Source organism: Phoenix dactylifera, chromosome 1 (assembly GCF_051530095.1).
Source record: "Phoenix dactylifera cultivar Ajwa chromosome 1, Ajwa_hap1_PhDact_Kaust_v1.1, whole genome shotgun sequence".
Classification (NCBI taxonomy): domain Eukaryota; kingdom Viridiplantae; phylum Streptophyta; class Magnoliopsida; order Arecales; family Arecaceae; genus Phoenix; species Phoenix dactylifera.
In genome coordinates this window covers 11,742,752-11,755,476 of record NC_143190.1, presented here as the reverse complement: position 1 = coordinate 11,755,476, position 12,725 = coordinate 11,742,752, and the positions used below count along the sequence as shown (strand labels likewise).

The following is a 12,725-nucleotide window of genomic DNA, read 5'->3' as shown; positions in this document are numbered from 1 at the left end:
TCTGGATGCTCCCAAGACTCCACAGTACACCAATTTGCCAATCATAGCAATCTCTAGGCAAAGCGACAGAATAGCTACTGTGCTGCTCAGATGACTTTCGGAATTTTAACAGTGGAAAATTGAATGCGTAAAATCTCCAATAATGTATTCAGAAGTATACCAGGCAGCAGCCACTTACAAAACAAAAGAGAGCGCCAATGCCCTAAGTAAGATACACAGCCTTCCTCCAAAACAAGTCTAATCGCTTAAACACAACTGTATCTGCTTTCTCTTTTACTTTGATATACTACAGATGCAGCAACATACATAACAGTGGTTGCTCAATTTTTTACAATGGATTTCCTCAGATCACCTCTTCAACTTCAAAAATTGGATGAATGTTCTTTCCTACCATTGCCAAGTTTTCTGATAGCAAACTTTAATCAAATAGAAGAAATCTTCAATTGGTATAAATGAGGAAGAAAGATGAAATATCAAATAGCAGAAGATTTCACCTTCTCTGCCTCTCATCCATGCCTGTAAGAGTTGCCCCCAGCTGAGACTAGCAGTGTGCGGTACCAACCCTCTCTGATTCGAGTGGCTGCGTTTGCATCAACTACAGGAATCCTTCTGAAGAAGAGCCAAGTCCATCATCAACTAGGAGTCAAACCTGGTGGCACCTGCTGTAAGAGATGACAGAAGTCCTGCTGCTGGGCCAGGAAGCATGTCACCAAATGTTGACATGGCAGCTGCTGACCTGTCCTTGAACTTGCCAACTTGGCCATCAGAAAGCATAGATCCCCACCTTGATGTACTCTCTCCAAATTTGCTGCCAACCTACGTATTTGGAATGACACGGAAAAATATAATTCAGTCAAAAACATGGCAAATTTTACAACAAAGCAAGATTTTTAATCTTGGAGAAAAGCTCTGGAAAAATAGCATAGTTCATATAACCCAATAATTAAAACTAAAATATGTTAATCCTTCAAAATCAAATTAATGTAGAACCTGGCAAATCATTAAAAATAATTGAAGGCCAAAGACATCTCATTAAGCTGGAGTCCATGTACTCAGCACCAAATTGGTTAGCGGGCAGTGAGACCTCTATAAGATGATGAATGGCATTGCAGAAAATGGGAGCGCATAGTGTTCTGATTAAGATATTAATTTCTAGGCATTTTATAAACTGAAGAATCTGATGCTGTAGTAACTTTGAGAGACATTAAGATGAGGTTGAGCATAACATTTTGGAGGACCGGAAATCTCTGAGAAATGAAACTATGTAAAGCACAAGATATGCAGTCTGCCAGAAGATCTGTATGAAACTATGGATGAGAAACCCCAAAAATAGACTTACATGTGCCTTCAGCTGAATCAAATGCAGCATCTTCACATGTCATCTTCTTTAAGAGTGTGTATAGCATATTCAATAACAAAATCATGCATATAACTAAGAGTCTATGCACATTTAGCCTCACAAGTTTTGAATGTAGAAAACATATGAGACAGAACAAGTACTTCACAGTTCAGTACCATGCATTCCTGACTATGATGTGCATCATTAGCATTTTATGAGGACATTACAATGACAAACTGAAATTCCAACAGGAGACTTCTTTATCTGGAACATTCAAGCATATGTACCATTTCACAATCAGAAAATTTGATCATAAATTTGTGATCAAAATGATTGTTGCCTTACCAAGATGTTTAGAATTATGCAACTATATACCAAGTATGTATGACTTTTTATGACAAATACCTGGGTCATGATTGATTTGAACAATGGTGTTGCAACTCCAAAACTAAGACTATCATCAAGTTCAGGCTTTGGAGACCTTTCTCCATTTGAATATGCTTTCCAAGGGCTCCTCGATTGTGTATCATGAGCTGACGTCTGAAGGGCTGATTTATGTGCTCCTCTTGAAGATAAGGCAGGAGCACTAAAAAGAAAAAGGCTTTACAGGTCAGAAGCACAGAATTATTGGCAATGGAGACGATGCATATATGAAGCCTGATGAGAGATAAACCAAGGGAACAATTGTGGTAAAAAAAATCAATAGTTTAGTTACGCATAATAAATGATCTTGTTAAAATCATCATGATAGTTTTCTAGTTTAATCTAAGTCACATATTTCATAGTATATCATTCATCCTAACATTCTAATTACAGCTCAAAAATAACTTTAGTGGCCAATTCTATATGTGGGTTTTTTTGAAAAAGAAATGGCAAACACATGCAACACTATTAACTATTAAGCTTAGTGGCATAACTTTGTTGCTACATCCACTTCAGAGACTTACTCCAGAAATTTTTCCAAGTGCTTCCAAGTATTTTGCAGTACATACATCTAGTGTCACGTAACCACCTCAATTCCAAGGTCCAACTAGACAAATTAAACTTTCATTTGTTTCCACACTTTTCATACTGAATAACTTGTCAAAAAAAGAAAAACGATATAACAAAATTTGTTTAAATGCACAAAGATACCAATCAAATATGAATAATGACCTACTTTTTTTTTAACCATTGTAGATGTATCATGTATTTTACAATATCCATGTCTTCTTTGAGTGAATGTAAATATTAATTGGATAATTATGATATTTATGTTCGTTAGACAAACATATAAATGGGTCATATACAAAAAATATGTTAAGATATATTACTATAAAATTGATCTCTAGAATAATAATACAAAAAAATTGAACCATTTATGAGAATCCTTGTTCTCTATCTAGGAACATATGCAAAAGAATGCTCTAATCCACAGTATGTACATATCTACATACATACAAAATATATATATATATATATACACACACACATACATATATACACACATATGTATATATGTATATACATGCATACATACACACACACACGCATGCACGCACACGCACGCACATGCACGCACATACATATATGTGTATACACACACAAACACATATACATATATGTATATACATACACATACACACACATACATGTGTGATCAATTTCAATGTGGAATATATGGTATTCATTCCATCTGGTGTACCATGTTTTTTTCTCTTTAACCCAATGAGTTCAAGTGTAGCCCACACAGAAAGTGAAGACCAGCCAGTGTAGATACAGATACAGTGGTTCACATAAACTTAATTCAGGAACTTAAAAGAACCTGTTATTTAACATGTACATTTCACAAGACAATTGGGGATGAGCCTTGTTGCAATGGTAAGGTTGCTCCATTTTTGACCTAGGTGTCGTGGGTTTGAAACATAGAAACAGTCTCTCCGCACATGGGGGCAAGGCTGCATACATCTGACCCTCTCCACACCCTATAGTGGTAGTAGCCTCGTGCATTGAGCCGCCCCTTTTATTTCAATGGACAGCTGGGTAGTTTATTGAAAAAGGGAAAAATATATGATAGCACATTCCAATATTAGGTTTGGTACATGAAAGATCTGCAGCTCAAGTACCTTCTGTAGAAGAATTTCTTAACAATAAAGTAAAATGTCACATGTATATCCTATGATAATTTGGCACAGCTAATAAAAATTGAAGTAATTCTATATCATTGTAGGTAGAAAATAATAATAGCCTAAAACATAATTTCAAGTTATTTTTAGTTTGAGCTTCTAAGTAGCTTCCATCTACTACAGAACATCTGATCATTAATAGCTTGTCATCCAAAGTCTGCCAGGACTGTGGGAGCATTTAATCAAGGAAGATATATCTTCAATGGTATCATAAAGTGTTCGTTATGTGATGCTAATTGACAATGTTAAAATCAAACTAAAGTTTCTTTTAGCATGTCGATAGTAGCCACAACATGCTTGCATATAACAAAACTAAGATTTCTCCATGTTAGTAAAAGAATGAGAATTTTTTATTTTTCATCACAGCAGGACTGCTGATGTGGTCCATACTTCTTAAGAGACCATTATGAAGAATCTTAATACTTTAATAGCTCTGCTACCATATGATTTATGGAGTTTGTTGTCATGGTTTCCGCAACTCTTGGCATCAGCAGATGTGTATAACAAAAGAATCATGCACATATAACATTATAAAAAATTAATTTTTAAAAGAAACTGTTCCTGTTAAAGGCTACATAAGTAGTAATTGAAGAGTCCAGTCCTACGAACTGCGCTTATGATGTTGAGTTGGTTTTTATATTAGCAATATCTCCAAGAGATGCTACTAATATACTTCAGGAAAATATCATAGAAATGACAAGAAGAGTGCCAACCTGATCGGAAGGTATTTGAATCGCGGAACTGTAGAGCATCTCATTATATTAGAGTCTGTATTTGATTTTGTGGGCAATTTTTGTACGGTGTCAGTGTACATGCGATTAAGCTGAACAAAGAACCCGAAGAGGACCGCATATCGCTTATATGATTGCTTCTCATTTTCCCATAGGTAGGGTTCATAACTGTGAAATTCACAGGAAAAATATATATATAATCAAAAAATTAAAATCTGAAAAAAAAAGGAATGAATAGGGAGAAATAGTAAAAGATTCAATTATTCAAATATAATTGTTGTCCTATCAGAGACATTTATAGAAGAGCTTACATAGCCCAGTCAATGGGATCCAGCCTTTGTGAAAGCTTATTTATCAGCTTCATTACATGCTCCCTATTAGCATAACCAGGCTGGAGTTGTGGCTGTTTCCATCTAAATAGAGGCTTTTGCGTCACAATTTTTGATGACTCCTCTTTGGCATTCATTTCAGGACTCCCAGAGGCAGAATCTTTGCCCCCAGATAGAATGTCAGCAATGAAATGTAGGTCTAACAAAATCTGCAGTACTCCTTTTTCTGAAACCTGAGCTTCACCCCTCTCTATGATTGACAAGAAATTTTCATATACATCCACCACCTATTACATAATGAAGGCAAAATGTCCATGAGAGATTGTTATCGTTAGGAATTGTGTCAAGCCATTGCAGCACTATCATCTACTTGCAACTAACACACACAGTCAGCTTGCATTTGACAAATAATTTTGTTCGGTGAAAGTAAAAGACTGGCATTCAACAAATATGGACTCTAGTGAATCTCATGAAAATGCCTCTCATATATATAATTATTTCAGTTTCGACTTGAAGTTAAAAAACAAATGCTCTCCTCATCAAATTTTGGACCTCTGCTGCAACTGGAATTGCTTTCTTCTTGTGTGCTCAAATATATGCACATCTTTGAATGTGTTTGCGCTTGCATGCCTAATACAAAGTTTAATACTATAACAAGCCATACAACCCTGCAAAGTTTTTATTCTTAAGTGAAATGTTACATTATTGTTATTCAAATCTAATAAAGTTTCTAACCAAAACCAGATATTTTATCTTTTCAATATCAATTGTAAAATTTTACCAACAATGCTAGAGAGTACTGTTCTCCATGCATGTAAGTACACAAGGTACAATACCAAATTGATTAATGATCTAATCGAAGAATGAGACCATTCAAAATTTTGATAAGTTTATTGATATTATGGGACCAGAAATATCTTTCAATGACCAACAACTGCACTATGAATTTGGCCCACAATTGTCATCAAACCCATCCGTTAATGTTGAAATTTAGGACAATAAGATAATAAATGAAAATGTCATACCAACTCCCCAAAGATTTAACTGAAAGATGAATCCAAGAGGCCAACATGATCGAAATCCTGTCAATCATTAGAAATAAAACTATACACGATTTTCTTGGAATTAATTGATTGAACCTTATTGATCAAGAATAAATGGAAAGAGGCCTCTAACTTGGAAATTCATCTTGTTGACTAAAATTACAGAAATACCATATTAGAAGATATGAAGAGGAAAAGGATGTCTCTAGCATGATCTAAAACTCTTGGCTTTAAAGAAATAATAGATGTAATGGCCACAACAACGATTGAGGAAATCATTGTTAAAAAGTTGAAAGCTAAAAGATTAAATCAAAGAAACGAAACTGAAACCTCTCTTGACATGGTGTAGAACTGCAACTAGATCTTAAGTGATGCCTTTCCATGCACGTTACAAAACTTGCAATTTTGTAGATTCCATCGCCTATCTCTGTTACATGAGACTTCTTTTTATTTTTTTCTAAATATTTCTCTCTTTGTTCTTGCTTTCAATTGGTTGTTCTGGTCTGTCTCGCACCATCACAGTACCATACTGAACCCACTGCAGATAGAGACATGCTCCGATACCGGGATTAAACCCTAGTTACAGTAACAATCAATAAAACTTCATGAAGATATAGCATGTCTTAGTTATCATTCATTATCGTCGTCTAATATTTGTCCAAAAAGATGGTCAACATTCTTTTAATTTGGTCATTCCTTAACATTCATCATGCTGGTTCCATTCCAAATAGGAACCTTGATCATGGCATTACATGGACGCCCAAACTCCCACATGCTTGGGGATGGCTTGATGTCACATAGGTGATCACTGAAAGAACAATTAAGCCAAGAGCATATAATGCATCATCATCAGTCTATATTACATGTTAATCAAAATTAGAACAAAATCTGCCCTATAATGTTATATTATTTTCCCCCTTTACTTGTGTTGAAATCTTATCATAATCACAAACCATTAACATTTTTTTTATGATAATTTATTGACACAAGCTTTTATCTTCATCCAAGAAATAAGCATTAGGACAACATAAAGGAGCACTTTAAAGGAATATCATTATCAACAAGCAAATTATAGATCATTTTTCATAATTATCAAGTCATTTCTTTTAATGTGAAACACCAGTAGCTCATGTTTGTTTCATATGATGCCTTTTTTTGCAAGAGTAAGGAACCAGCATGACTTAACTACCTCAAATTTGACAGACAAACTACTAAGCTAGTAATGCTCCATAAAAATGACACAAAAGTATAATTCACAAAATGCACATATAATTAAGCCTGGGGCACTAAGCTTTCTATGCCATGTTTGAAGGCATCTTGGTTCATGGTCCTTTTGTCCCATCAGAAAGTCAAAGGCAAATTCATTTTAGCAAATTAGCATCAAAGGCCATAATAAGAATGTGGCAAGGACACCATGTGCAAAAAGATAAACAACATAGAACAAATTTTATAACTGTGATTAGACTTGATGTGCAACTGGGCCAGGAGGCCCAGTTGTCAAATCACAGACAACCGTGGGACTGTAGTTTTACTTGTCATCTTACGAACTGGGTTGCATACCAAGTTGCACCCCATGCAACCGCCCCTCCAAAATTGCAGTCATATGCATGCTATTGGACACAAGACTGTGTTCCACTCAAAGTCAACATGAATGAGACTAGGAATAAGAGGCAATGCATTGTGACTTGTGACGAGAAGGGATACAATCATGTATGCAAGGTAAAGGTTGTACAGATTAATCTAAGGCTCTCCACACGACACCCAACTGGACCTCTAGAACTTTAGGCAGCAAAATCACTAAGTTGATAAACCTGCCAACTGATAATGTGATAATCAGGATCTGCAGGTTCATGATCACAGAAGTCTAAGTGCAGTGTTTACAATGTTAGGCGGCAGAAATTCAAATCAAATGTTTATAAGTCCTCGTAATGGTGACAAGTCAAACAAGAAGATATATATTATCATGTACCACAGATACACATCACAGCAATCTCCAAGGATGGCCAAACCAGTATCGGAGGTTTTTTTTTTTTTGGGGGGGGGGGGGGGGGAGAGAGACAAGAAAGAGGCAAGTGTGAGAGAGAGTAGAGGGTTTCCCTCGAACGGACAGGGTGAGAGAGAGAAGATGGAGAGAGAGGAAAGCGAGAGAGAGAGAGAGAGAGAGAGAGAGAGAGAGAGAGAGAGAGAGAGAACTTTCTCGTCATCATCGGCGAGTGAGAGAGAGAGAAAGCAACAAGAACGAAGAGGGCGAGAGATAGATTGAGAGAGAGGGACACATACCAATCCATCATCATTATTGTTGTCACCATGGGTGGCGGCAGTGATGACGAAACCTTAACCCTAGCTCGAGAGAGGCGAGCGAGAGTTCGGTAGAGGGTTATACAAAGCTCGAGCTGTCTTGAACCGAGCGGAATTGGATAGTTCCACTTGGTTCGGGCCAGTTCGATTCGACCTGGTTTGAGGCCCAAACTAAATTGAAAGGCTATCTCGTCACAGTAACTGACTGGTTTGAATTGACAGTTCAGGATAATTTGGCCATCCTTGAATCTCTATTTTGAAATTCTATTATCTCTGATGAAGTGTTGGTTTAACATAAACTCGTGGCAGAAGAGACTGGATATGAGAGGAAAAATAACATAAGAGATATTAAGACATAATGAGGGCATGCATATGGAGCAAGGAAATTATTATACGGTGACAACCTAGATCCTCCAACAAGGTACTCTCACACTGAAATTTTGGTGATAAAGATCAGAAATGTCAAGGTGCCAAGCAACCCAATGACATTGACTCTTGAATGTGCTATGTAATGTAGTAACAAGTTCCAGCCTATATCTTGTAGCCGGGGTGTCTCCCTCATTTCACAATGGACTCGTTCTACCCAGGGGCTTTATTTTTAATCTATTTCTTAGATTTTTCTCTTTTTTCCTTTTTTTGGTGTAAAGAGAGAGGAAAACCTATAAACTGATTTTCTTGAGAGGTAAACTCCTCACAGCTACACCAAAATTTGCAACCTTACTCATTATCAATTTAGACAACTAAGGGTAGGCCCTAAAAAAATAGACACGAAAGCAGCAAAATATAAGCAGTTGCTTTTGTATATCTTCTTCCCTATATAATGTGATGGCCCTACCTTTTCTCATTAAGCATGCTGCTTCGGCTAGCAACATGGAAAGCTAGAACTGTAGTTATTTAGAAAAAAACAATGTTGATGGGGTCATTTGATAACAACAGCCAGAGAAAAATTAAAAAGAACATCTACAAAGCATCCTAAACTAGGAGTTGGAGCAAACAATATAGAACACAATAACTTTGCATTTTAAAGTTATTAAGGTCACACCTTTGTTCCAAAGCTTCCATTGACAAAAACCCTATCAGTCAATTTCTAATCCTCAAGAAACTGTCAATACAAGTCCAGAAAATTAAGCCTCGATAGCTACTTAGAAGTTATTGTTACAAAAAATGCACATTTAAGCCATTGAATATTTTTTTAAAAATAAAAGATCATCAACCAACCAAAACATGCAAATTACACCATGTAGAGTGGTAAAAAAATGCAGACACTAGCATGGGCAGACACTGACAATTTGTTAACTTCTACGCACAAGGAAATGGAGCAACATACCTTCTCCATTAGTCTCCATGCAAAATTTTGCAGTATTATCTTGTCAAGAACATGGCCTCCAACTTTATGAATTTCTAAGCATGCTTGAAAGAGAAAAGATGTGACATAGAGAGAAGGCATGATAGGAAGAGCTATTTTCATCTCCAGAGGGCCGTCACTGGATTCTTCTTGTTTGATTACAGTCACTTCCCAACCCTGAAAATAATGCTTTGATTTATCATTAGAAACCCACAAGCTGCAGCTTAACTTTTTTCAGACAACTACCTAGACACCAATGGGAAAAAAACTGAAAAGCCAGATTATATAATCCAAGAAAGAATCAAGAGTTCAGTATGTTATTTGAGAAATACGATCATGGAACAATACAAAAAGCAATACAGCAAACATCCAGAACATAGCAAAGGCCATACATACCCGCAAAGGATTTGCTGAAGATAATGCATCATCCTTGTTGAGATCCTTGGAAAGAATAATTGATAGCTCATTGGACACCCATGTTATCCATATACTATGAGCTTTGATGCAGAGTTCTTGCAAAGTTTTGTTTAGCACGTCAAGTTTTGGGTTCTTGCTGTCATCCACAGCATACAATGCAGCGGCAGTTGAAATTGTTTGCCTTCTGGGATTATCAAAAAATCGCTTTTGGGGGCTTCTGGGGCTGTCAAATGTATGCCTTCTAGGGCTAAAAGAGACTAGGGAATCAAAGGCCACCCTAGATTGCCTTGGCAAAGGTGATGATAGGTTAGTAAATGCTGCACCACTTGTTTCTTTCGCCCACTGCCTTGGGGAACCGAGTATCACAGGTAGGTGACTTGAATGGTTTCGTAATGCAAACAAGAGAAGCCCAATGAAAAGAGATCTTTCAACAATCACAGAAGGTGGTATAGAATCCTTGTCCCCATTGTTGCTTCCTAAGGAAGCAGACAGATGCGCAAGCTCATTTTCAAGTTCCTTCAGTATAACTGAAATGGTCTTGTAACACTTCTCCTGAATGTATGGCACAAGTTCCTTCAACCTCAAAGTAGAATTATGAGATTCTACAAAGCATAATAGATCCTCCAATATACTTTGGCATTTACTGTCCACTGCATCTCTAATCCGAGTGACTTCAGGCCCAAAATATGCATTGAGACAGCTCCGGAAATCATTCTCATCAACAGTTGGTTTAAAGCTATACAAAATTCCTGTTTTCTTTTGGTTGGGCTCTGAAAACCAAAACCCACCTGTATAAGGCTTCTTCAAGTATGCCTGGAAATCATCCTCATCTTTAGGACCTGTGACCGCCACAATAGCCTCGATTGAATTTCTCACGTTGATGTCTCTGTTCAAGTTCTCAAACTCTGAATGAATGATCTCCTTCATCCTCTTCAGGAATGCCGCTTCCAACCTATCTTCCAAAATATCCTTTCCATCCCTCAAAATTAGCCCGCAAATCTGGTTCCATGGTGACTCAATTTCAGAGCCAAAGGCGCTCCTCAGCCACTGCTCCAAGCTCTCCTCGAGCCCCTCCCGACCATCCAGAGCCTCCCGCACCAGCTTCTCAGTAGATCCAAGGCCTTCTCCATTTCCAATTGCGTCCACAATATGCTTTCCATCTGACAGTTCTCCAAATATCTCGTTGCAACAGCTCTTCAACCAAAAGGAACAGGCCTGGGCGATGAACTCCGGCTCAAGCAACACCATCACTGACTCCAATTTCTCCCTGTGCGACTTCCACAGCCTCACCTCCTCCTCCGGATTTGGAATCCCTCCAAAAAGCTGCGTCCCGGGGGGCGATCCGAGAACGGTCTTGTAGAACAGTGGCATCTCATTCAACGCAAGAACGAAGAGCTCCCCGACTTGCCCTAGACTAGCCCTAATGGTTCTGATCGCATCACAGAGAACATAAGAAGAAGATCCGTTCGAGTCGACGGAGGCACCGGCGAGCTTCTGCGAGATCCACGATCGCCTGGAGTCGAGGAAAAGCCCTAGAACCTGTTTGGGATCGAGATCGTCGATGATGGCGGCGGCGGCAAGAGCGTCGGCGTAGGCGGCGATGGTGAGCCCACGGTCCATCAGGCGCTCGCGGCTCCGCTGGGAGATCTGGGCCTTGAAGCTCTCGACGATCTGCCACTGGTGGCGGAGAAGCGGGAACTTGGCGAGGGCGTCGGGATCGACGGCGCCGCCGGCAGCGGTGACGAGGCCATGGACAGTCTTGGCGCGGAGGTAGCGGCCGGAGGCCTCGAGGAGCATAGACTCGTCAAGGCAGCCCCAGATGTTCTCGGGGGTGTCGACGAGGTACTTGATGCGGGAGGCGATGTCGTAGACGCGGGCGCGGGCGGGGTCGGGGGCCAGCTTGGGGGTCTCGGGGTCGGCGGCGGAGGTGGAGAGGGAGCGGAGGGCGGCGTCGATGGCGGAGAGGTTGGAGGAGATAGCGTCACAGGAGGACCTCATGAGGAGGATAGAGTCGGCGGACTCGATGAGGTCGCGGTAGCTCTTGCCGACGAGCTGCCGGAGCTCTTCCTTCTTCTCATCGATCTCCCGTCGGGTGGCCGCTTCCAATGCGCGGATCTCCGGGATCGGCTTCGTGCGGAAGAGGGACTCCGCGTCGCGGGTGCCGACGGCGGTGGCTGCGGAGCCCGGGATCTCCGCCGCCGGCCGCGCCGAAGGCGATCTCATGGCAAGGGATCCGGTATGCCTCCTCTTCTCTACCTCCGAATCCAAATCCAAACCCTAACCCTGGAGAAGATTGGGATTGGCGGAGTTCACGAGCGCCAGATCCGAGAGGGGGGTAGGAGGAGGGAGTGGAGTCAGGAGGGGACGAGGGGGAGGTGAGATGGACGTGTTGGCACGTGCAACCGAATAGAGCGGGAAGTCTCGGGGCGCTGCCCGGAGTCGTGAGGCGCAACCGCGCCTCCGTGCTTTTCTACAGATGCACGCTGCCATCCATCTGGCTCCACCTTTGGATATCGCTTCGTTTCGTCCGAGCATCGCTTCTTTTCCTTTTTCCTTTTTCTTTTTTTTTTCTTTTTTTGCTGACATAGGCACATCATATATCACCGATACAAATACATCTAGTAAAATCGACAAACAAAAAATTCTAAAATACTTAAAAAATACTTTTTTTTTTGAAAAATACTTTATGTCACATAAATTTTCTTTGTTTATGGAATGCTAATATGGTAACCCATGATCCGACTTTATACGTTGCGAGCCACCAATTTTTTCTTACCGTAGAATTTCTCGTGTTACTAAATGGGCAATTTCTTGACAATTATTTTTGATAAGCCGAATACAACGCACCATCCTAATATAGATACATCTAAAAAAAAATCAAATAGAAAGAAGTAGTGGAGAGAGGATGGTGAAGACTCATAATTATACAACTTCAGACTCAGAATATTGTGCAACAAACGGTACGTCTCAATTAGTAATTCCATTCGCCTCGCGATGTATTTGGATAATCTGAAAGACCACACAATCTTTCAACAGGTTACGAATGCTCTACAACGGT

At 39.6% G+C, this 12,725-nt stretch overlaps 1 protein-coding gene across 3 annotated transcripts; it reads right to left on the bottom strand.

Annotated features, from left to right (window-relative positions):
* Window positions 1-103: 103 nt before the first annotated feature.
* On the bottom strand, window positions 104-12,237 carry LOC103710161 (conserved oligomeric Golgi complex subunit 1-like). Of its 3 annotated transcripts, none has more exons than XR_604585.4 (7): window positions 9,647-12,225; window positions 9,233-9,427; window positions 4,547-4,851; window positions 4,218-4,403; window positions 1,745-1,925; window positions 495-816; window positions 104-416 (listed from the first exon to the last, which is right to left on the bottom strand). XR_604585.4 is itself a non-coding variant. In XM_008795779.4 (6 exons), exons 1-6 carry the CDS (start codon window positions 11,888-11,890, stop codon window positions 637-639), a joined length of 3,291 nt encoding a protein of 1,096 aa, XP_008794001.2. In that variant the 5' UTR covers window positions 11,891-12,237; the 3' UTR covers window positions 104-636. The 3 variants fall into 3 exon arrangements, 1 of the variants encoding a protein (XP_008794001.2); XR_604584.4 differs by having other exon boundaries at window positions 104-405; XM_008795779.4 differs by having other exon boundaries at window positions 104-816; window positions 9,647-12,237.
* Between the last annotated feature and the right edge of the window lie 488 nt (window positions 12,238-12,725).